This window comes from Maylandia zebra, linkage group LG18, assembly GCF_041146795.1.
Source record: "Maylandia zebra isolate NMK-2024a linkage group LG18, Mzebra_GT3a, whole genome shotgun sequence".
NCBI classification, from domain to species: Eukaryota; Metazoa; Chordata; class Actinopteri; order Cichliformes; family Cichlidae; genus Maylandia; species Maylandia zebra.
In genome coordinates this window covers 18,720,280-18,743,441 of record NC_135184.1, presented here as the reverse complement: position 1 = coordinate 18,743,441, position 23,162 = coordinate 18,720,280, and the positions used below count along the sequence as shown (strand labels likewise).

At 40.9% G+C, this 23,162-nt stretch overlaps 1 protein-coding gene across 6 annotated transcripts in view; it reads left to right on the top strand.

Annotated features, from left to right (window-relative positions):
* The first annotated feature begins 986 nt into the window (after positions 1–986).
* Positions 987–23,162, top strand: part of per2 (period circadian clock 2) — a 35,583-nt gene continuing 13,407 nt past the window's right edge. For 2 of the 6 annotated variants that reach the window (XM_012916824.5, XM_004542689.6), the window contains exons 1-13: positions 987–1,174; positions 8,102–8,667; positions 18,119–18,211; positions 18,404–18,558; positions 19,049–19,170; positions 19,291–19,492; positions 20,434–20,485; positions 21,011–21,153; positions 21,635–21,713; positions 21,816–21,922; positions 22,018–22,171; positions 22,317–22,431; positions 22,667–22,807. In XM_012916824.5, the coding sequence (XP_012772278.3) occupies positions 8,219–8,667; positions 18,119–18,211; positions 18,404–18,558; positions 19,049–19,170; positions 19,291–19,492; positions 20,434–20,485; positions 21,011–21,153; positions 21,635–21,713; positions 21,816–21,922; positions 22,018–22,171; positions 22,317–22,431; positions 22,667–22,807 (1,812 nt within the window). In that variant the 5' untranslated portion in view covers positions 987–1,174; positions 8,102–8,218. Of the gene's footprint in view, positions 1,175–4,219; positions 4,353–8,101; positions 8,668–13,683; positions 13,752–17,676; positions 17,952–18,118; positions 18,212–18,403; positions 18,559–19,048; positions 19,171–19,290; positions 19,493–20,433; positions 20,486–21,010; positions 21,154–21,634; positions 21,714–21,815; positions 21,923–22,017; positions 22,172–22,316; positions 22,432–22,666; positions 22,808–23,162 lie in introns of those variants that run through there. The other 4 variants (XM_012916822.5, XM_012916823.5, XM_076877053.1 and 1 more) reach the window with 4 other exon arrangements.

The window sequence follows — 23,162 nt, the reverse complement described above, 5'->3', positions numbered from 1 at the left end:
TGTTGTTGTTGTTGTTGTTGTTGTTGTTGTTGTTCTTTTATTATTATTTTTTTCTTTTTCTTTTTTTCCCCCTATAGCTCAGTATCCAAGTCCACGATATCTAAAAAAAATTTTTTTTAAAAAGGCAGAAAAAACCTACATTCAGCCACAAGAGGGACAGGTTGTCCTGCAGAGAGTGTGCCTCCCCAAAGAGCCCTGACCTCAACATCATCCTGTCATTATATGAAGAGACAGAAGTGAAGAGACCTGTGTGTATGCCTACCTGAAGGAACGACAACTCTGAGAGGAACGGTGGTCACACCAAAATATAATTATCATTTATTATTTAATTTTACTGCTTGAGTTATGTGACTAGTCTGCAAACAGGAAAAACAAAAACAAACAAATACAAAAAAAGAACAAAACCTGCCTTTATATCTTGATACGTCATCGTCAGATGATTTTGCACAGTTCTGTGTTACGATATATTTTAGAAGCAGCTTCAGCGACAAGTTCCCACTTTTTTATGTAAGGGTGACTGTAATTAGGTAACAGCCGCGATCAATGAGACCTTGGGTTATATCACATTATTTTAGGAGAGTCAAGGAACTTTTCTGCTTAGGCGAATGACTGCGCACTTCAGCCACATTGGTCATACGCACACTTGTATAACCGTTTAGATAACAGTCGGCCGCTCTGAGCCGCTGTGAGCCAACCATCGCCACTGCTTCATTCACCGGCAGCTGCGTCGTAGTGATTTGCTCTCGCTTCTCTCACGCCGGCAGTAGCCGTGGGTTTCCACGTGAAAGCGGTGACACACTTATATAAAAGGAGTGGCATAAGGGGGGACCAATCACAGTGCGGAGCGGCGGTTGGAGCCCCGCCCGTGAGGGGGCGGCTGGCGCTGATTCGATGCGAGCGCCGTGACGTAGAGACCGACAGGTTCGTGGGCCAATGAGCGAAGGAGCTGGAGGATGGCTGTCGAAATGAGGTCACTGCCAGCGCTGGAGATCCAGGGCAGAGTCCCGGTGTGAGTGGGAATCAGGACGGGGTAGAGGGCATCGCTGAGAGACGAACGCAGGGCTGTCGGGACCCGCTAATCATCGCAGCACGGATCCAACCGCAGAACTACACCAGAGGCCAGCCTTTATTTCCCGGAGACACCCGGAGCTAAAGACGATCAGCCTTCTGTCAGGTTGGTGGGAGTTTCTCTTTTCTATCTTTCTTTGGTGCGTAAGACGCTGCAGCGCTTCTCCGGGTTGTAGAACGTGTAGGGGTGAAGCCGACTCCACTTTTATCCAGCTGTGCTCTGAATGTGTAAAAAGGCTCTGCTGTGGGATCGCGGGAGGTGAAAGTTGCATAACTGTGTGTTGCCGTGGGGGTCAGGAGACTCCAACGGGACACCAGCTGTGCCTATGTAACAGCGGGAGCGGAACGAAACTCGCCGCACTTTAAGGTGAAATACCGGTGGTGGCCTGCGCTCAGAGGACCTTTAACATAAGGGTTTAATCTGGCAGGTATTTCACAGCGGCGGAGATGCATAGGGCAGCGATGGCAGAGTCGCATATGGCGCACTGTTTGTAGTGTCACTGACACATGAAAACTCCTGACGACTTACATAAAGAGGCTACTGCAGCAGCACATGGCAGAAGTTCACACGCAGTTCCTATTAGAAAACCTCTGGGCTGTGCGCCACGCTTTTCTGAATAGGCAGAGTCAGGCTGCTGGTATTCGCTACAGTGAGACAATCCTTATATGAAAGCATTCATTCATCTTCAACAGCAGCAGCAGCAACAGAAGTCCTTACAAGGGAGACTGGAGAGAAAACAAAGTAAATGCTGATTTTTAATTTTGCTAAAAGAGGATAAAGACAAGTCAAAATGCGGCATGCAAATGTGGATCATAATTAATGGAAGAAGTGTCTGCGTGGAAGGCTTAATTTGGGTGTATTCACCTTGCCCTTTGTGACTGAGGAGGGAGGAGAAAGATGAATGACGCAAATAGGGCTCAGTGGAGATCTCATTTATGCATTTTTGTTTTACTGTTGCAATAAGAACGGTTGCCTTGGCACAGCACTCCCTGCCCACAATCGCAGTGGAGCAGGAGATGAATTTGCAGATTTCTTTCTCTTTTTTTTAACCATATGTCACTCGGAGTTTATTGTTATGATAAATAGTTAAAAACATCTTAAAGCACACAGTGCTGTAGGACAGTCTAAGGGAAAGGTGCCAAAGCAAACGTGCAGCAGTTTTGATGCAGTCGTGCTGAAAATAGTTGGAATTTTCTGCTTGGACTCTGGTGGTCTACAGCAAAGAAAGTCTTAGGTGGTCTCTGCAGGTGTGCGCGCGCGCACTACGAGTCTTATTTACCGCAAGTTTTTGAGCTGTCATCAAGGACAGATGTAGGTCAGGGAATTATGAAATAATCCCAAAGAGCGACTGCAGTCATGTCTGCACGTGAGTGGAGTCATGGTGCATACAAGTCATTGTTTTGCACTTTTTTGCATGCATGTAAGAACTGAGACGCTAAAGTAAAAACATACCATCATATTAAAGTGTGCAAGACACACCATTCACACACTGGTGGAAACCCCCACATTAAATCCATAAGACTTCAGACTCCTTGAGACTAAATCCTTTAGCCTCTCTTTTAGTACTTATAGGTAGTTTATAAATTAGGCTTTTCAGCCTCCATCTGCTAATTTAAACATGCAGTTAAATTTTGTGGTAACACAAATGATGGTGTAAGAACTTTGCCTACAAAAACAAATCATTGGACAAATATCTTGAAGTGGTGTTTATTTTTTATATTAAGCTTCTAAAGTCATTATTGCATCATTGTTTCAAGGGCAACCCCATGAATCTGAGGTTCTCAGACATCATGAGGGGGGCAGAGTGCCATAAACACTTTGAGAAACACTGCCTGTGTGACAATAATGGAAATGTAATGGACTCCTTCTGCACGATGCACATAAATCTGCAGCTACTTCTGTGCAGTTATACGAGTTGTTTTGAGTCCAATTAAAGTGTAATAAACATATTAATTATGCAGTTGTGGTGTGTAAAGATTAATTATGAATGAATCCTTAGAACGTCTTTCATTTGGCACAGTTGTGTAATCTGGTGCTGGTTATTTCCCCTAGAAAAGATGAATTACATAAAAATCACACGAAGGGGAACGTAGTGAGCAGATGGCACAGAGTATCAATGAATGTTATGAAATAAAATTACAGCTTGATATGGAGCTGTTTGTAAAGCTAGAGCATTTTTGATCTTATGGACTTTTTCATATTCAATTTCAAGTCTAGCATGCAATATGCAGTAAGGAATGGGTAATATGGTTTGGTTTTTTTTGGTGAGAGTTATTATGATATAATCTCAGGTTCCTGTATAGGTAGCAGTTAAAACATCTGGAAGTCAGCTGGTACTCACAGTGTATTACCAGTACGGTGACATTTGTACCTAACATAGTGGATCTTATTAAGTCTTATTGTTAGGATCTCAGGTTGGAAGAGTTTTGACTTTTTAAACAATGAGTCTGTTGGGGTTTTTTTTTAAGTCAGCAGCAGGAGGTTTTAATATTTCTGGTAACTCTGAATAAGACCAGCAACAAAACAGAAAAAAAACTCTAAGAAGGACCAAGGTTATCTGGAAATATGTTGCAGACAGTCTGTTTTTCCAGCCGTCTAGGAAAACTGCGGTGACGACTAGAGCGATGAATAGATTCAGGGGGCTGAACACATGTAATCAAATCTTAATTTGCCACCTTAATTACAACCTTAGTTTTAATGTTTTAAGCTCTAAATGGGACATTTTGTCCTTGAAGATTCAGAAAGGCCAAGTGAGCATCGTGTTCCCGGAAGAATCTGATTGCATTAAATGGATTGAAAGTGTTGGCGAAGATTTGCTAATACAGAGGCTGTAATTGCGTTATGTTTCTGATCTTACCTTGTTTGTCACCTGTTACCTCGTCTGCTTACCTCAGTGGAGGATATAAAGGCTTCCTGACCGCTTCCTTTGACAAGAACTGCATTGTAACTCAAGCTTAATAGTGTCACTGCCTGTGTGTATTGATTATGCAAAGCTGGTGAAAGATAACCAAAAGATAACCCTGCACAAATGTCACGTGAGGGACGAGTATGAGTCAAGGTCCCTGCGAGCTTACCCAGTTAAAAATGATGATTAGTTTCTTAATGGGCAACAGGAAATCCATTTCGTTCTCTCCTCTGCTTCCTTGGCAGCTCAACTGGATGGAAAAGACCCAGTTAATGACAGGAAAAAAGGAACAATCAAAGATGCTGAAGTGGCCTCGGGTAACCTTGACTACAGAGAAGAAACGGACATCCATGGGCTTTTTTGAGAAACGATTAACAGGTGGTAGGCCAAGAGTAAATGCTGAAAATGAACCACCGTTAATGACTTTTATTGCATGGGTTTATTGACTCTTTCTTGTTAATTGTCTTTTACGCAAATAAAAATTAGAGAGGGGGATCTATTTTGAGTAAGTCCTCAGCTTCCATAAACAAAATAGTGTAGTGTAGAGCAATAAATTACATAAACTTCTCAGTGTTGCCAGAGTAGCTTGGATTGTCATTGCTGGACCATCATGTACTATGTAGCCTACTTTCAGACATGTGACAGGTCTCTGTTCACATTCTTAGCCTTCCATCCAAATAAGAATTTGATGGAGTGTATTTTATGGGGGCCTTGATCCAAAAAGCAAACAAAAACAAAAATGCTTTCACATTCTTTACACCACCACCTCAGTTTCTGCTCTTAGATGACAGGAGTGGTGTTCAGTGTGCTCTTCTGCTGCTGTAGCCCATTGACTTCATGACTACTCTTCTGTATACTTTGGTTGTAACAAGTTGTTATTTGAGCTACTGTTGCCTTCCAAACCAGCTCAAAGCAGTCTGGCCATTTCCCTCTGAGCTTTGGCATCAGCAAGGTATTTTCACCCAGATAACTGCAGCTCACTGGAAACTGTCTGCTTTTTGACCACTATCTGCAAATCCTTGAGCAGTCAGTCTGGCGCCAACAATGTGTTATGCTCAAAGTCACTTAAATCACCTTTGCTCCCCAATTCTGATGCTCAGTTTGAACTTCAGCAGGTTGTCTTGACGATGTCGACACGCCGGTATGCATCGAACTTCTCTTATGTTATTGGCTGATTAGATATTTGCATTAAGAAGCAGTTGAATACCTAACAAAGTGAAGAACAGACAGTTAAAGCAGTCCATCTAGTCCAAGGAGAATATTTTTGAGGATGGATGAACTTTCTCTCTCTTAGCTTTTCTAAGTATCTGATCCTGCTCGTGTTTGGTAACCGTCTCTCTTAGTATCTTTCTCAACCGACTGTCTGCTGGTATTGAGCCAACTGGCATGATAATGAGCGATAGAGGTCAATGTTTGGTAGGTAGTTGGCAACCAGTGCGAACTCCTGGACTTTGTGACTGTTAGAAACATTGCCAGTCAGCTCTTCAACTTTGGACCAGACTTGCTTTTGCATTTTTTGCTTCTGCAGCAGCGCCTGCAAAAAACCCCATCCATTTAACTAAAACGAACTGGTCAGCGGTCAGTGAAGAATGTTCAGTATGTACACTATGTTGGGTTTAACAAACTCTTTCATTTATAATGTCCGCTGTGCATCATGATGGACTTTTTGTGTGAAAGGAAAGACTGAAAAAAAGCCACAAAGCTCATCTCACTTTGCAGCGATGACAAGTCATTGCCAAACTCACTGCTCCAGTTAAGCTTGCCAAGCAGTCTAAAAACTACAACACAAGTTGCTCACTTGTCCCTTAATTGTCCCTATTATTTGGCTGTACGTTGACCCAGTTCACAGAGAGAATATGCCTACTTCACAGCATGTCAGGGATATGCAGGCTGCTGACTGCCAACTGCTTTCTGCCATTTGAAAAGGCCAACAGAGCTGCTCATTATTAATGCAAATACCTCAGTACCCTTGACAAAGTAAGGATGACTGTGTGATGTTGCGCAATCGATGGGCCAGCCCGATTTGCAGACAATCACGTGCACACATGCAATAAAAGTTTAGTAAGTGATAACGTTTTTAATGCAAAGTCAAGAGGTCAGTGTTGCAACCTTCGCCTTGAACTCTAAACTGCTCAATGAGCCAAATTTTTCTGTTTTCTTTTCTTTTTTTTGTATCTTTAATAATATTTTTGTGTGAATTTGAGAAACTGAGTCGCGCTGCTTGTGTGGTCCTTGTGTTTTTAGTTGTATCGTGCTTTAAGAAAAGTATCAAATCCCTCTGCGCTTGCTCAATTCTTGTCAGTCATTCTGTCTAATTTGACCTGTGTTCTATTTTAAGTAAAAGACAAACAGATGATGGTCGAACTTATCGATCAGGTGCAACGTGAGTAGAAAGTAGGACAAATCTGCAGTTTTAAAAACCCATCAGAAACAACATGAAAAACACATTTTTGTCAAGCCAGCAACTTTTTTGTCACATACTGTACACACACACACCTTTCAAACAGGTCATTACCAGATCAATAGACAACAAACATTAGTGACATCCAAACACCTGCCTACGTAAAAGTCGTTGCACTTCTATGGGCTTGACGTTGAAAAGCTAACTCTGTGAGGCTAAATCCACTTCTGCTTCCGGGCTTAGTGACTTAAGGAGGGCATAGAGCTGCCGTGTGTCTTCAGGCTGAGGAGAATATAGACATTTTCCATTGCATGGCCGGGGAAAGGCATTCTAGTGACGAGGGAGATTATTCCTGGAAGGCATCCAAGACTAGAGGTTAAACACGGGCGCAGTGTGGCTTTAACTTCAACATGCTGCCCAGAAACAGAACTGAGTGACTGATAAGATTTTATTTGAATGACTGTAAATCTCAAGTTTGAATATATGTTTTGGGAACATTCATCTTTCTTTGACTAAAAGGAAAAAAAAAACAATATTTGAACTTAGTTTAGTGAAAAGTACTTGCACACCAAAGCAATCATACAAACCATGGGTTACACTGCATCACTGTGCGTAATTAGTTTAATTCTGTATCATTACAGAGTGAAGCAGCACATACTGCCTTTTTAATCTGCCTTTTATACCATTTGGTCTTGCACATGTCATACACGTGACTCTCACAAAGGTTCTCACCTGACTGATTTGACTGTGCAAATTCTCTTGTAAATTTCCAGTCTTTAGCTGTGATTCAAAGTGCTGCCCTTTAGAAAGAGTTTCGCTGCTGATAAATCAATTTCCAGAAACGGCCTGTTGAGGGAAAAAACTTTTAGCCGCTTCTTCTGATCATAGCCATCACCATGGCCTTTTTCTTGTTTACTCCAAACACGACACTGTTGATGTTCTCACCGAGCTCTGCGTCACTTACTGTAACCAGAAGTAATTACAACCACCAGTATTTGGGAATCTGGCTTTTGTACTGCATCATTATTTAAAAGAGCACAGATTTTGCACAGTTTGTCAAAAAACCACAGAAAACAGGCCAAAGCCCCTTCACTGTTGGCCTGCAGTGTATGATGGCATTCAGCTTGTCTGGTGTTTCATGTGTCCCAGAGTGAAAGATCCTTTGAAAGGGTTGGTGGGCTCACATGGGACAGGCCTGCTGTTCTTAAAGGCCACGCTGTCTGTACCACAGAGCCATTTTTACAGTACATCAGAGAAGAATCTGCAGGGCTCTTCACAGGTCAGGGGTCAAAGAGCACAATGTGCTCTGATTTCATACCAGACAACGACGAGACAGCTTTTTGAATGATGGGCGCAGCATTGATTTGTGTCTCAAAGACTTTCTAAAAATATGTTGTTGTTGTCTGCAAATGAAATGCTGGTGGGTTCTTTATGTTTTGACTAATTAAATGCAAATTGCGTATGGTTTGGAGTAATCCTGACCAATCTCACAAGCATGTGTTTGACTGACCTTGCTTCACCCAGGCATCTATTGAATTCAATTTCTGTTGGCATTAACAATAATATAATAGCACATCAAAACTTAGTTGACTCAGGGTTTTTTTTTTCCACTATCACTTCATTCCATCATATATTACCCATTTATTTACATATAATGCAGTCATAAAATGTGGAATGGACAAGTTTTACTTCATTACTAACATGTGTACTCTCTTTCTCTCCGCAGATCAGTCCACTTCTTCTTTATTTCCCTCGGCTATTACCCTTGTAAAAATGGGGTAATTGGTTTTTTTTTTTATCATCTAGTAAACTAACCTGGAACAAGGCCTGTGTAGATCTCCTGATGTCAGAAGATTCAGACTCCAAGCCCTACTGCTTCCCAGGTTTGGAAGATCAGGATGGAGCCTCGAGTTGCAGAGCGTCCACTTCATGCAATTCTATCCCAAGGGGGGACTCAGGGTGCAGCTCCATGGCACAGCTGCACCGTATGGGTGCCTTCAGCCAAGGTAGGCCTGACCTGGGCCTCCCTTCTGAGGGCAGCGACAGCAGCGATCAGGACCCTCCCGCTTCACCAGACAACCATCGCAAGAACGCTCGCTCTCGGTCACTACCCGAGGAGGATGTGGAGATGAAGAGTAGCGGATCGAGCGGGAGTGGGACCGAATCACACGGCAATGAAAGCCACGGCAATGAAAGTCATGGAAACGACAGCAACGGCCACGAGTCGATGGGAAGCTCCACCGGCAACAGCAAGGACTCGGCACTGCTTGAATCCTCTGAGAGCAATAAGAGGTCAGTGGTGGTTGTGGGAATGATAAAACCATTATGAGGGTTGCGCTTCGTCTTTGCATAGTAGCACATACAGACAATCAACCAAAGTACTGCGTCTTTGACAAGTCTTTGGCTGGTCTGACAAGCCAGCAGTAGGAGATAATAAATGGGGTCAAGACCCGAGGTTGCTATCTCGGGAATCTGCAGGTAGTTCAACAAAAAGAATGATCACAGCAGTCTGTGTCTGTGCTTACAAATTACCGTAGCAGCTGAAAAATGTTTTTTCAAGACCCCATTAGATAAAAAAGAAAATGCCAAAAATGCCAATCCGAAGATAACACCAGCTTTCCTCATGGGAAAAACTGTGCTGGGTTATTTATGCTCTTTCCTTTTTCCTTTTTCCTCTTACGTAGTTACGTTTGCCCTTTGCTAATGAGTGACAACAATCGGCATAAAAATTGACCATCAACATGTCACAGTCATAATAAATGCAGTTAGCAGCAGCTGATGCATCCGCCCCCATTGGCTAATGCATGTAGATGAGTGAGTGAACCAAGGCTTCAGTGATGGCTGTCGTGCTCTTCGCCCCAGAAGCCCAGTTGAAATGTAATTGTACACATCCTGTTTGTCATAAAATGTTACGTTGGGACTTTTGCCAAATGAGGATTAATTTGACATTATTTAGTGTCACCGCAAACATGTTCTCACTCCCTAAACTAGATCTCATTGCCAGCTCACATTGCATAGAAGTGAGTCATACTAGGAGCAGTTGGTGTCTGTTTTTTGCACTTTTTATAAAAGAATCCAACTTGATAAACATGAGCTGATTTCTATGTAGGACACACAAAAAACATGTTTTGGCAAGATACGTCCATGTGCTCCACGCTTCTGTTCGTTCTGGAGTAAACAGGTTGAAATGCAAACACTTGTACTGTGATGCTGTGTGGTTAGTGTTTAATTATAAAGGCTATTTTCATGAATTGTGAGGTGGTTTCAGCTTTATGTTTAAAGATGATCCTCACGAGAATTTAAAGGGTAGCATGCTGTGTGTTTTTCTGGATTTATGTTTACAGATGTGTTCTAATGTTCACTTTTCTCACTCTGAGTGAGAGTTAATGTTTGCTTACTGTCCACGGCACACCTTAAAGTTTAACTTAATGTTCAGTCACATCACAGCCTTAGTATCTGAAGAGTTGTTGGTTACGGCATTTCTCAAAGAAAACTTTAAATGACTAAAGTACGAAAAAAATTTAAAATCCCCTGCCTCTCCACAAACGTGCAGACGTGACTTCATCATGATTTAAAAAATGTTCAGACGCAGTGCAGCCTGCCCAAGGCATGACTACAGCAGTGGAAAAAATAAAAACGATCATTCCTTCCAGTAGGAAAACTGGATGCTGGCTGTCTCTTTATAGCAGATGGGTTGTGTCATGCTCGCCAGCTCCTTGACATTTCTATGGCAACAAAATGTTTGTCTTTGTTTACTGGGTGGCGCCGGCCAAGTGGAAGGCATTGACGTTATACTGCCTCACTTTCAGCCTTGACTGGCTTACCTCACTTGATCTTTTCACTATGGAGTTTTTTTTTTATTTGTTTAAAAACCGCTCCTCTTCCTGTCCATATGCGCCTCGCACGCAATAGCTCCCTCCCTCAAAAAATGCTATTACTTTTTTTTCCTCCCTCTTCTTACTCACGCCGCTCTCTTTATTTGAACTTTTAACCTTTTGTACCAGTTTTTTTGCTATTTTTTTCCCTCAGCATCTAAAAAATACTCCGTCTTTCTCTGTGTTTAGTACCTTGCTACCTGCATCTGTTGCTCTTTCTCATTCACCTTCCTCATTTAAATAGCAAAATTTAAGTGACAAAAGGGGGTTGGACATTTTGGTCCTTAGTGACACGGCGGCATCACACATTTGCTGCAGAGTTGTCAGCCTCACATCCATGATATGGATACCAACTTACCAAAGGTGCTCTATCGCACTAAGATCTGGTGATTGTGGACGTCGTTTGAGTACAGTGAACTTATTGTTATGTTCAAGAAACCAGTGTGAGATGATTTCAGCTTTGTGTATTCAGGTTGGCTGTGGTATTTAAATGATACTCAGTTGATGCTAAGCAGCCAAAAGTGTACCAAGGAAATATTCCCCACAATTTACCGTCAGCAGCCTGATTCGCTGATACAAGGCAGGATGGATCCATGCTTTCATGTTTCACTTGTTTACTCCAAATTATGGCCCAATCATCTGAATGTCTCAGCAGAAATGGAGACTTGTCAGACTGGGAGTCGTTTTCCTTCTGTTCAATTTTGGTGACCTCGTGCAAATTTGAGTCTCAGTTTCTCATTCTTAGCTGACAGGAGTGCAACCTGCTGCTGTAACCAATCTGCTTCAAAGTTCAGCGTGTTGTGCATTCATTCGCCTTCATACCTTGGTAATGAGTGCTTATTTGAGTTATAGTTGCCTTCCTATCTGCTGAAGCCGTCCTCTGACATCAACCAACAATTTTCACTCAGAGATCTGCTGCTCACTGATTATTTTCTCTTTTTTGACCATTATCTGTAAACTCTAGAGATGATTGTGTGGAAAAATCCCAGCTGATCAGCAGTTTCTGTAATACTCAGACCAGCCTAACTAACAATCATGCCACATTTAAAGTCACTTACAACACCTTTTTTCCACTTTGTGATGTTTGCTTTGAACCTCTGCAGATTATCTTGACCATGTCTGCATGTCTAAAGCTTTGAACTGGTGATTGGCTGATTAGATATTTGCACGAACAGGCAGGTTATCATGTGCACCTACTTAAGTGGCTGGTATTTCACCCCATATTTTGTGTAAAGAGTAAGAACTCAAGTCAAATCATGCTTCTAATACACTGAAGCAAAAAATTAATGAAAAGGGGACAAAAGTAAAAGCAGTTAATGAATAAATACACACTATACTCTCTCTGAGCCTGTAGCTCCAGGCTCAGGTCCATCACTGGTCTGTTAGACAGTTTCATGTTGTGAGACCTGCAGGAGTATCCTTCAATTTTCCCCTTTAATATCCCACTTTATCCACCTGTGATGCTCGAGAGTGAAGCAAGGAGGGGAATGTACTTCAAGTAATAGTGTTATATGTGTTAGAGTAGGAGCAGACATTTGACCTTTAAAAGCATAGGTGTGAAATTATTCGTACAGCCAAATCCAGAAGAGCCACTGTTATGTCACCTGTCCTTTTTCTCCTGCGACAAGTCAAAATGTCTTCTGAGAAAAAGTAAATCTTTGTCGGCTGATATAACTCAGTTAACAGCCCCACATTTTAGCGAGCGTGGGTGACTGCCACCAGTTCTTCAGCTTTTAACATTTCTGTCGAGATTTATATCTACCAGACATAAAGAGATAAGCCAGCACGCAGATTTGAAGGAAGGGAAAGTCCAAAGTAAGAAACAGGTTCACGTTTTAGTCTTTAACAACTCTGGATCACAGTGCATCAAATGTGTAGGACATGTATCAAAATGCACCAATATGAAAGATATAAAAGATATATTTTATAAGTATTTATCGCTTAGTGTGGACAGGTGTTTCCATGTATGTATGCAGGATTTTAGACATAAAAAGGTTAAAAATCTCCGTTTGTAAAGATATTTACTTTCCATCAGTACTCCAAAGAGGAAGTCAGTCAGAAATGGGTCTAAAATATATTTCTTTGGAGTAAATAGTTTAACTATATAAAGAATCTGCACAGCTATCAGTGAATGAATAACTGTTTGACAAAAGGCTTTGAATAGAAAATTGCATCCCTACAATCACTCTCTGTGTAGGAGTACGTGCGTCACGTCTGCATACTCCTCTGTAGAAATAATTACCATGTAGTGCCAGAACTGAATATCACTCGTACACTGCTATTTTAATCAACTCCCTAAAAAAGAAAATCAAAATTTTAAGTCACATTTCTTGTTGTCTTTTCTCACTATTCATATAGTTCATATAGCTTTATAGTCGTCGTAGAGAATGAGCCACTGTTTTTAAGCACACTGCAGTGTAAACTTACCTGTGTTATGGCTTCCCTGGGTTATTTATGTCTCTCAAATGCGCATAAAAACTTGTCGCTCTGCAGTTTAAACAAGACCGCCTCACCCTGATCATCACCTCCTGTCTCTGGTGCACAGTGTAAAAATTAAAGTCTCTTTGAGCCTCTTTTTTTTTTTTTAACTAATTGAAATAACTCAGAGTTAGAGCCACATTGTGAATCAGCGTGTCGACACTAACGCATGGTCACTCTGTACAGTCTAAAACCAGCTGTTGCATTTCCGAAGGCAATGTTTGACAGAATTGGGCTCTAATCGTGTTTGGACAGACTCTTTGTAAATAATATGTTTTCTATTCTTAGCCAAGTGATGAGGTTATTCATAGCAGCTTGCCGAGTTATAGTTCAGGTGAGTCAGTATCGCATAGCGGATACAGTGCAGTGCACCACTGATATTTGACAGTTTATACATATTTATCTTGAACTTTTTAGCCTTCTTTGAGATATGACTGTGGAGAAAGGACAGAAAAGCTGGAAGAAAGAGCCAGAAAAGACACCGCAAATAGCAGATTCAACCCAAGGTCTCTGCGTTAGCCTTACAGAATATAGGTCATCTGCTCTACCCAGTGAGCTAAACTAGCACACAAATGCCAATATGGCCCAGTGTTTGTAGGAAAACTAATATCAGTCTCTTTGTACCCATGGGCAGTGGGCATTAAATCACTCCCAAAAACTAATTAATAATAAACATGTTGAAGTTTAAGTTAATTGTGGAATTTAATGATCCATACTCCAAGTTACGATCTCTGCTTCCTCTGGGTTGCTTTCTCCTCTCTCGCTCTCTGTCCCTTTCTTCCTCTCTGCCTTTGCCAGGATACTGTTTGCTCTGTCTCTCCCTCTCACTGTGTGTTCATCTGGAGCCTGTCCCAGATCACTTTGAGTGAGATGAGACATGGTACTCCCCTGGTCTAACACAGAGATCCAGACAATCACACATGCTCACTTTCACACCTACAGCCAATTTACAATCACAAATTAGCCTAAAATGTTTAGCCTGTGGGAGGAGGTCAGAACACCTGGAAGAAAACCTCATAAAAGGTAGGGAGAACAAAGCCTGTACAGAAAGTAGTAGTTTTAAATAAGTCTGTATGAGGTAACACCACCCACTACAACCTGTTACTAAGAGTACATGGTGTTTACCATTGCATCCCAGCAAAGACCCACCTAAAGAAAAATGATCATCCATTAAAGTGGACACCACACTTGTAATATTTTCATCACTTTACCTTGCTGCCCTTTCCGATCGGTAACTGAAGCCATTATTTTGATCTCCTCCAAGCCACAGGACTGAGTTGTCAAGCAGTTAGTTTACCTAGTAGAACATGTGAGTTGCTTCTTTGCAGCTGCCTAATCTGTAATCACTAAACTTGATTATGTTTGTGACTTTGACCTGTTAAAATAATTAATTTAACGGTGGCCAGATTTAAATTAGTCATTTTTGACAATAGTTTGGCTGTTAGTTATTCAGCAACTACTTTTTTGCTGCCTTTTGATATCCTTTTCTTTGGTAATAAAAGGGTGAAATGATTAAAAATTGACATTTCATCTGAATTAACTTTTGCCAGTATGCACATAGTAGAAAATACAGTTCTGTGGTTTTGGACCATTATGTTACATTTTAAACAAACATGCAGATAAATCTGTTTTAACACCTGCTGCAGAAATGTGACTTCTTTTTCCATTAATACTCTGAACCTTAAACAGGATTGGCTCAGTTTGGCCCAGAAAGCCCAAACTGGGGTTGTTTTCCACTTATATTCATTCACGTAAAGAACTGTTCATTTTAAAACCTGCTTTTAGGCCCACTTACGCTGGCCTTATTCATGTCTGTGAAACATAAGAAAACCACAGAGTCATTGTGCAGTTCCTAATTAAACAGGATGGCATTGCCCTGATTGTCACCTTGTGTCCCTGCTGCAGACTAGCCTCTTTGAGCACGCTCTTATTGTAACTAGTTTAAACGACCTACAGACTTACTACCACAATGTGAATTAGGCTGCTCAACGCAAATACATGGTCAGTCTGTACAGTCTAAAACCAGCTGTTGTATTTCTGAGTACTGAAGGCTATATTTGACCGGATTAGACTCCTATTTGTGTTTGGAGAGGCTGTTCGTAAAGATGTTTTCTATTCTTAGTCAGGTAAGGAGGTTATTCATAGTAGCTTGCTGAGTTGTAGCTCAGGTGAGTTAGTTTCTCAGACAGCTGTTAATAGTCTTTAGACAAGCTTATTGGCTAATACGTGCAGTGGACTGGCTGCTTTGTTTATGTTCTGACTTTGTAGTGTTGCAACAGAACAGGTGCTCTTATCTTTAAATCAAATTGGTCAAAAAAGTATCAATGAGTACATTTATTTTATTTTTTGCTGCCTTTTGATATCCTTTTCTTTGGTACAGCTTGGTGTCCTGGTGCCTGCAAATTGCACAGAAACATATTGTTGCTTTTGAAGATACTAGTGTGGTGAAATACTAAATATTTACATTATATATTTTCCTTTTTCATTCCCTAACATTAACAATACTGTGTTTGTATGTATTAATGCATATAATATACTAATAGAGTTATAGTCAAATGGGAAAATGATGGTGAGATGAACTTTTTGGTAGCTTACTCTTAAATTTATTATTGCATCATATTTGTGAGGTTTTATTACTCCTGGTCCTGCCTTAATTTCCACGTCAGTCTTCTGTGAAGTACTTTGAACTGCACTTACCTGCTTTGGAGGTACTATACAAATATAGTAGGATTGACTGATTACTTGCTGCCTGCACTGTGGTGTGATACCAGTTAATCTGTGACAGACCAATACCAGCTGACACACATATGTAGGTCATTCAGAAAAAGAGGGTTTAAAAAATGCATATATATGCAGCATCAAAGTGTAATAGGTGCATGTCGTAGTAAAAAAACAAAAACAAAAAACCCACCAAGGGTCTAAAGAATAAAATGTTATTAGGTAAATTATTTACACCAATGCTGTCTATTTCAAATATTGTGTCACTGGAAAATAACTAATTACACCTTTGAGATACTTGTACTTGAGTACTTTTTCCACAAAATTAGCTTCACTTTTTTACATTGGCATGGAAATTTGAGCACTGACTGAAATTGCAATATTACCTAGCCCAATTAAGAGACAGCTTTTTTCATTGAAAATATTTGATACCTTTGAGTCCTTCATGGAGCACGATTTGAAGCTAACTCAGAATAATAATAAAATTGCGACACAGCTCAGGTTCTAATTACTGCCAACATCTATGTGGAAACTAAAATGAACTATGTACTGCGGTGCTCAGAGAGTGGCACACAGACTTAGTAAGTGCTCCTTTGCAATCTAGCCTGCTTTCAAAAACACTTTCTAAGTCTCACACACTAATACATGCTCAAGCTGTCCAATCTAAAACCAGCTGTGGGTGCTGGAGTCTATATTTAGCAGAATTAGAGACTCACCTGTGCTTGGAGAGGCTATTTGTAAAGGTTATTTCTATTCTTGGCCAGGTAAGCTTGTTATATACAGTAAGCTGCGTGATAGTGAGTCAGTGTCCTCGAGCGCTGTTGATTTTATTGTATTAGTGTAGTGTTAAGCTTGTAGGTTAACACCTTGGGTCATACATGTACAGTATAGATGCATCAGTCGACATCAGGTTGTGCAGAATTAGGGCTCTAACACAAGATACAGAAGACGGACCGAGGAAAAAAAGCACACCGTTTTATCCAGAGTAATCACAGAATTGTGCACAGGACCACACACTGAGAAGCATAACAGATGTTGAGCCAGAGACTGAGAGGAAGGCATGACTATTTATGCATAACGAGGTAATCGGGGAAGTGGAAACAGGAGGGCAACAAGACACAGCTGAATGAAATCAAGCCAATGAGATAAGGTGGGAAGTAAAAATAAAAGTGGGCACAGGAAATGACCAACTATCAGAGCAAAACGGGAATGAACCCAAAGGATAACTACTAAACACATGAACTCATGCTGAGGCAGGAATAACAAAGTCACAATAGAAACTCAAGAGCTAACAGAAAATTCATCACCAAGGAAACCATGAGTAAAAAATCAGACACAAATAATACAAAAAAATACATAATAATTCAAACAGACTCTTTAAGAAATAAATGGGGACATTAAAAGGTCAACAAAGCAGAACTCTAATCAGAAATAGCATTTAACAAACTGGCCTAACCATATGAGACAGATTGATCTAATATACTACAGGAGTAAAATATTTTAAGTTCAAAGTTGGATACCACATGAACAATGACTAAAATACATATAGAAATGTAAAGACCCAAACCCCTTTGCTGCACTCCCAATGCAGATTTATGTAAGGTCACCACAGAGGGAAAACCAACCTTAACTATACTTACAGTTGAAGAGAGCTTCTTTTGTAACCCAGCTATTTTGAAGCTGCTGCTGGGACACCGATCACTGATTCACATTCACAAAGGCAGAAAACAGCAGCTTTCTTTAGCTCAAGTATAAAAACCCTGTTGTGAGTTTGAGTATACTTGTTCCTTTATTATAAGAGTTACATGTCATTATGTTAGGTAACTTGAGTATAGAGTACTTATTATTTTATTATTAGATATCCAATATTCTTTTGGGTGATGTAATCACTCTAGAAGTGTTTGACCCAGTATTTTGAGTTGTTAAGTTTTGGTGTGTTTGTGCATTATGGATTGTTTTCTTATTCTCTTGTAGTGCTTGTGGTGATGATGATGATGATGATTATTAGTTTCATGTTTCTGTTTATCTGTGTTTAAGGATTTGTTGTTTCATGAATTGTTTGAGTTGCATGTGTCTGACTGCCTCTCTGTCTGCGTCTTTGTTTAGTGGTTTCTTGTTTCCTGTTTTATTGTGAAGGTCTGTGTCTCATGTGAGTGTGTTCAGTTCTGTTAACGAAATTGTCTCGTTAGTCCAATTTCTCCCAGCTGTGTCTCCCTCCTGTTGCCCATTGCCTGATTACCACCCAGTGTATATTAGCCCTGTGTTTTCCTCTGTTTTCCTGTGCTCAGTGTCGCGTGGTACCCTCGGATTATGCCTGTGTGTTTTTGGTCTCAGTGGTCACTTTATGTTTTGTTTGATGCCAGCAATAAAGCTGTGGTTTTCAGTTACATTTCCGTCTCCGAGTCCTGCACTTGGATCCACATCTTCACCTGCCCGCCCACAGAGCCCTGACAAGAAGTGCATATAAAATATAAAACATATGCACAGAAAGTCACCTCTTTTACAGTTAGTTTCCTGTTGTTTAGTTATTTAATTATGAGTTGGTTTGGCCCACCTTTACAGTACAAAAAGATCACTTAAAGCATATACACCAGCACTCTAATAATAAAGATGATGTCGACTTTCATTTGCAGTGTTAAACTAAACTGTCCCTGTCCTCTTTTCCCACACAGTTCGAACTCCCATAGTCCATCTCCACCGAGCAGTTCAAACGCCTTCAGCCTGCTGAGCTCTGAGCAGGACAACCCTTCAACCAGCGGCTGCAGGTAAATCCACCACCTGTTGCTGTATAACTGAAGAAGCTTCTTGTCACTTCACGGGACATTCTCACTCTTTGGGCCACAAGAACACCTTACATAATAACACAACCAGCTATTGTGCCTGTTATTTAATCGCTTTCTGAGGGACTGTTCTCCTTGTCTGACTCGCCGCTGTGCGTGTATGTGTGCAACTTGCAGTAGCGAGGAGTCTGCCAAAGCCAAGACGCAGAAGGAGGTGATTAAAACTCTGAAAGAGCTGAAGTTTCACCTGCCTGCTGACAAGAGACACAATAACAAGTCGACCACGCTGAACACCCTGAAGTATGCACTTCGCTGTGTGAAACAGATGGAAGGTGTGTACTGTCTAAAAGCGTCAGTCTGAGTTCCTCTTGTTTCTGTGGTCTGTTCCTCCTTCTTAGTAGCTACTTTTTTATTGAAACACTTAACATTCGTGTGTAAATGTTTGCTTTTGACTCCTATTTCTGCCACAAGAATGTCCTCTGCGCAATTTACAGAATTTGCTCAAAGCCAAACCCAAAAAGAAATAAAGGCATAACTTTGAGCAGGAGGGAATGTTTATGTAGGCAGTTTCCAGGTAATGATCTGTAAATGCTCACCTCATTCCTGCTGAAATGCTTGCAGATGTTAATGGGTGGGCAGATGTTTACTTGCGACGCATTTCAGCATAGCACTGAGATTTAGGATTACAGACTATTACATCAGCTCTGTCTTGGTAGTCTTATGTTGATACTATTTTGTTAGTTTTGCTAGTTTTCATCTACTCTGAGCTTATATTTTGAGCATATTCTGACAAAAATGTTCTGTGTATATTTCTTCTTTCAGCCAATGAGGAGTATTACCAGCTCCTGATGATCAATGACAGTCAGCCTTCAGGCCTGGATGTGTCTTCATACACAATAGAGGAGATCGATAGCATCACCTCTGAGTACACTCTCAAAAACAATGTAAGATCTTGAAGTAGCTTTTAAAACTGATTTGTGCTCTTAAACAATAACAAAGATGCAAAGAAAAAGTCTTGTAATTATTATTTTTTTCCTCAAACCACAATTTCATGTCTTCAACAGGATATGTTTGCAGTTGCCGTGTCTCTTATCACTGGAAGGATAGTCTACATTTCTGACCAGGCTGCCTCCATCCTCAACTGTAAGAGAGATGTGTTCAGAAACACCAAGTTTGTGGAGTTTCTTACACCGCAGGATGTCAGCGTCTTTTACAGCTTCACGACGCCTTATCGCCTGCCCTCCTGGAGCATGTGCACTGGAGCAGGTATGGTGACGACAGAGATCTCTGAAGTAATTGTTCTTATGGACCACCAGAAGGGATTTCAACGTTAATATAAGGACAGATTTCCAATACAATAGTTTCAAGAACAGTTACAGTATAGCAAAAGAAAAGCCAAATAAGTACAAATATGGGTTTATCCAAGAGGGCTTAGCTTTTGAGCGTTTAAGTTAAATTCAGACAAGTAATAAGAGGATGATGTCAGACCATCCATTACAAGTACCAGAACTATATAAAGACTTCACAGAAATAGAAAAACATCTGAGAGTCTATAATGAAGAGGCTTAGAGGTACTTTATTAAGTTTATGTTCAATGGATTCAAGTTATCCATTTAAAACCGCTGATGTTTACCCCTTTTCACTCAGCTATATGGAACAGATCGAGCTGTCTCAGTCGTTAAAGCATAATCTGGAAATTATAATGGGTTGCCAAATGGGGAAGCTTTTAAAAGTCCACAAAAGAACAAAACGTGCAAATGTCCAAGACACAGTTTGAAATCGGATAATGAATACCCTTCATTTAATTTTCCCAGAGAGACTCTGTGTAACGGATAATGGCCAGCTTCACCAGTCAGTGTGGTGCCTTAAATCTTGTTTACGCACAAAGACCCTTTTAGAGGTCCTGCATTTAAATCCCAGATGAGCCCTGTGTGTGGGGAATATGGTGCTTGTAACACAAAGTGCTCAATAAGACTAAATATACTCCATAAATCATTTACTCTTTCTCCCAATTAGGCCTGGAATTATTTTGGCTGGTGTACCATGTATGTTTAAATTCATTTAAAGTAAGTGCAGGGCTGGGCTTCCAAAGGATGTTTATTGATGGAATTAATCAACCATTGGACACCTACAGGAGACCAGACTCTCACCACCATTTGGCTGGATCGTGTTGCTTTTGAATTAAAACGTTTCTCTTCCCATTTCAGAGTCGTCCCCGCCTGACTGCATGCAGGAGAAGTCCTTTTTCTGTCGTATCAGGTGGGTGGGTGCTGGGTCAAATGCAGTGTCGGGCCATCTGCTGCTCGTACCTGCTCTTAGTTCATATTCATACTTTCTATCCAGGCTAGATGCTTTTTCAATGAGTTTGTGACATCATATGCATAAAAACCTGTAAACAGCTGCTTTTTCCAGGCCAGCGTTAAAGACCATTTACATATTAACAACACACTTAGCATTTGTTAGGATGTTCCACAGACTTCTATAGCATTCTTTAAATCTTTTATTTTAAAGAATTCTTTTATTTAACTATATTTTTTAGTATTGGTCTGATTTATGGGGTCACATCAGAGATCTAAAACCTTAAACAGAACAGCTATTTAAAGTTGTGCACACAAACATTCACTCCTATTTACTGATGGGTGGAAAATGACCACAGAGCGCCCCCATGTGTTCAGATTCTAAAATCCAAAAGCGATTAAACTAGAGGGTATTTGTGCATACTTGACTCATGTACCCAGTCTCATCTTTGTTTGGCTCACTTTACCTCTTTTGCCTAATATCCAGCAGTGGTAAGGAGTGTGAGGGTGACCTGCAGTACTATCCATTCCGCATGACGCCTTACCTGATGAAGGTCCAGGATACAGTGCACACTGAAGACCAGTTCTGCTGCCTCCTTCTGGCTGAGAGGGTCCACTCTGGCTATGATGGTAAAAATATTGAATATGAATATGTTTCTCCTAATTTGGCTTCTCTTTACCGGCTCCCTATTAAATCCAGAGCTGAATTTAAATTTCTTCTCCTCCTATAAAAGGTCTCGAGATATCAGTCATATCTTAAAAGCCCTATTAGTACAATAATATCCTAATGGAGCACTTTGCTATCAAACTGCAGGCTTACTTGTGGTTCCTACAGTTTCTGAAAGTAGAATGGGAGGCCGAGCCTTCAGCTTTCAGACTCCTGTCCTGTGGAAGTGACTCCCAGCCAGCGTTTAGAAGACTAACACCCTCTCTAATTTTAAGATTAGACTTAAAACTTCCCTTTTTCTTGAAGATTGTTGGGGTTTTCTCTCTGACACCGTAAGGTCTTCATCATACAATTTTAAAAAGTGTGTTAAGAAGACTGTCGTTGTGTTTTGGTGCTATAGAAATTAAAGTGAACTGTATCTGTATATATTTTTTTATCCTTAAGCACCCAGAATTCCAACAGACAAGCAGATCTTCACCACCACTCACTCTCCAAGCTGTGTGTTCCAGGATGTGGATGAGAGGTAAGCCAAGAATGCTTTTACTGCTGAATTTAAACTAAGTGATCTCTGAAAAAGGTGCAAACATTTGGTGATGTTGGCTGCTAACACTGCACTTTGTTTCAGGGCAGTACCTCTTCTTGGGTACCTCCCACAGGACCTGATTGGCACCCCAGTCCTCTGCCACCTGCATCCCAGTGACCGCCCGATCATGCTGGCTATTCACAGAAAGAGTGAGCCCACACAAAATTGACAGAAGAAACATCAACATCCAGTGTAAGCAGGGGAAATCAGCGCCTGTCTCAATCTGTTTGTTTTTCCTCTGCAGTCCTCCAGTGTGCAGGCCAACCGTTTGACCACTCGTCCATCAGGTTCTGTGCAAGAAATGGAGAGTACATCATCTTAGACACCAGCTGGTCCAGTTTTGTCAATCCTTGGAGCCGCAAAGTCTCCTTTGTTATTGGGAGACACAAAGTCCGCATGTAAGTATTTATTACCTAAACAAGTTGATACATACATTTAAATCGATATTAGATTAATATTTGACCACGGCATATGTGACATTATAGAAACAAGTTCTTAATTGGATGACAAAGCTGCTTCACGTAAGATGTGCTTGTTTACCAGGGGCCCCGTGAATGAAGACATTTTTATGGGCCCAGTCTCAGGCGTCAGAGAGGTGAAGACCATGGACTCTGACGTCCAGGAGATTACTGAGCAGATCCATCGGCTCCTGCTACAGGTGAGGAAAAAAACAAAACTAATATAAATTTTATAAGCTGAAAGGAAATAAATTCAGTTGGAAGGTAAAAGAAAGAGCAACATTTCAAGACCCTACACAGACTAAGGATTGATCGAGGGAAGGAGATTAACAGTTACTGTTATTGCAGGTGCAATGTCCTCTCTGTCCCTGGAAATAATCTCTTCATTTGTTCCTGTTTAATCTTTTTCTTTTGTCTTGTTTTTTATGTAACCAGCCTGTTCATAACAGTGGGTCCAGCGGCTATGGTAGTCTGCACAGCAACGACCACTTTCTTGAAATAGGCTCCTCTAACGAGAGCCTGTCGTACAACAAGATGCATCAAGAGGAAGAGGACATGAGGGGCAAAGCCAGACCTGTGAGTAAACCCACAAACATGCATTATTTCTTAAACGCTGCATGCACTGCATTTATTGTTTGACATTTTAGTTTAGCATCCGAGTTTGAGTTCAGCAGCCTTGAAAACAAGGCACGTGTGCATGCATGTCGCAGATCAAACACAGTCCAAATACATGCATGTTAGGTGCACTGGCAAGTCTTACCCTGCATGTAAGGGATATGAAGCTCTCGAGTTGTATAGAAAAAAAGCACTGTATGTGTGACGAGGTAAATGTGGCTTGTAGTCTAAAGAGCACTGAGTAGTGAGTCATGCTCACTTTCTCTTTATGGACGTCTGATTATTCAACAGTTGGCAGTGAAACTATTCAGAATCT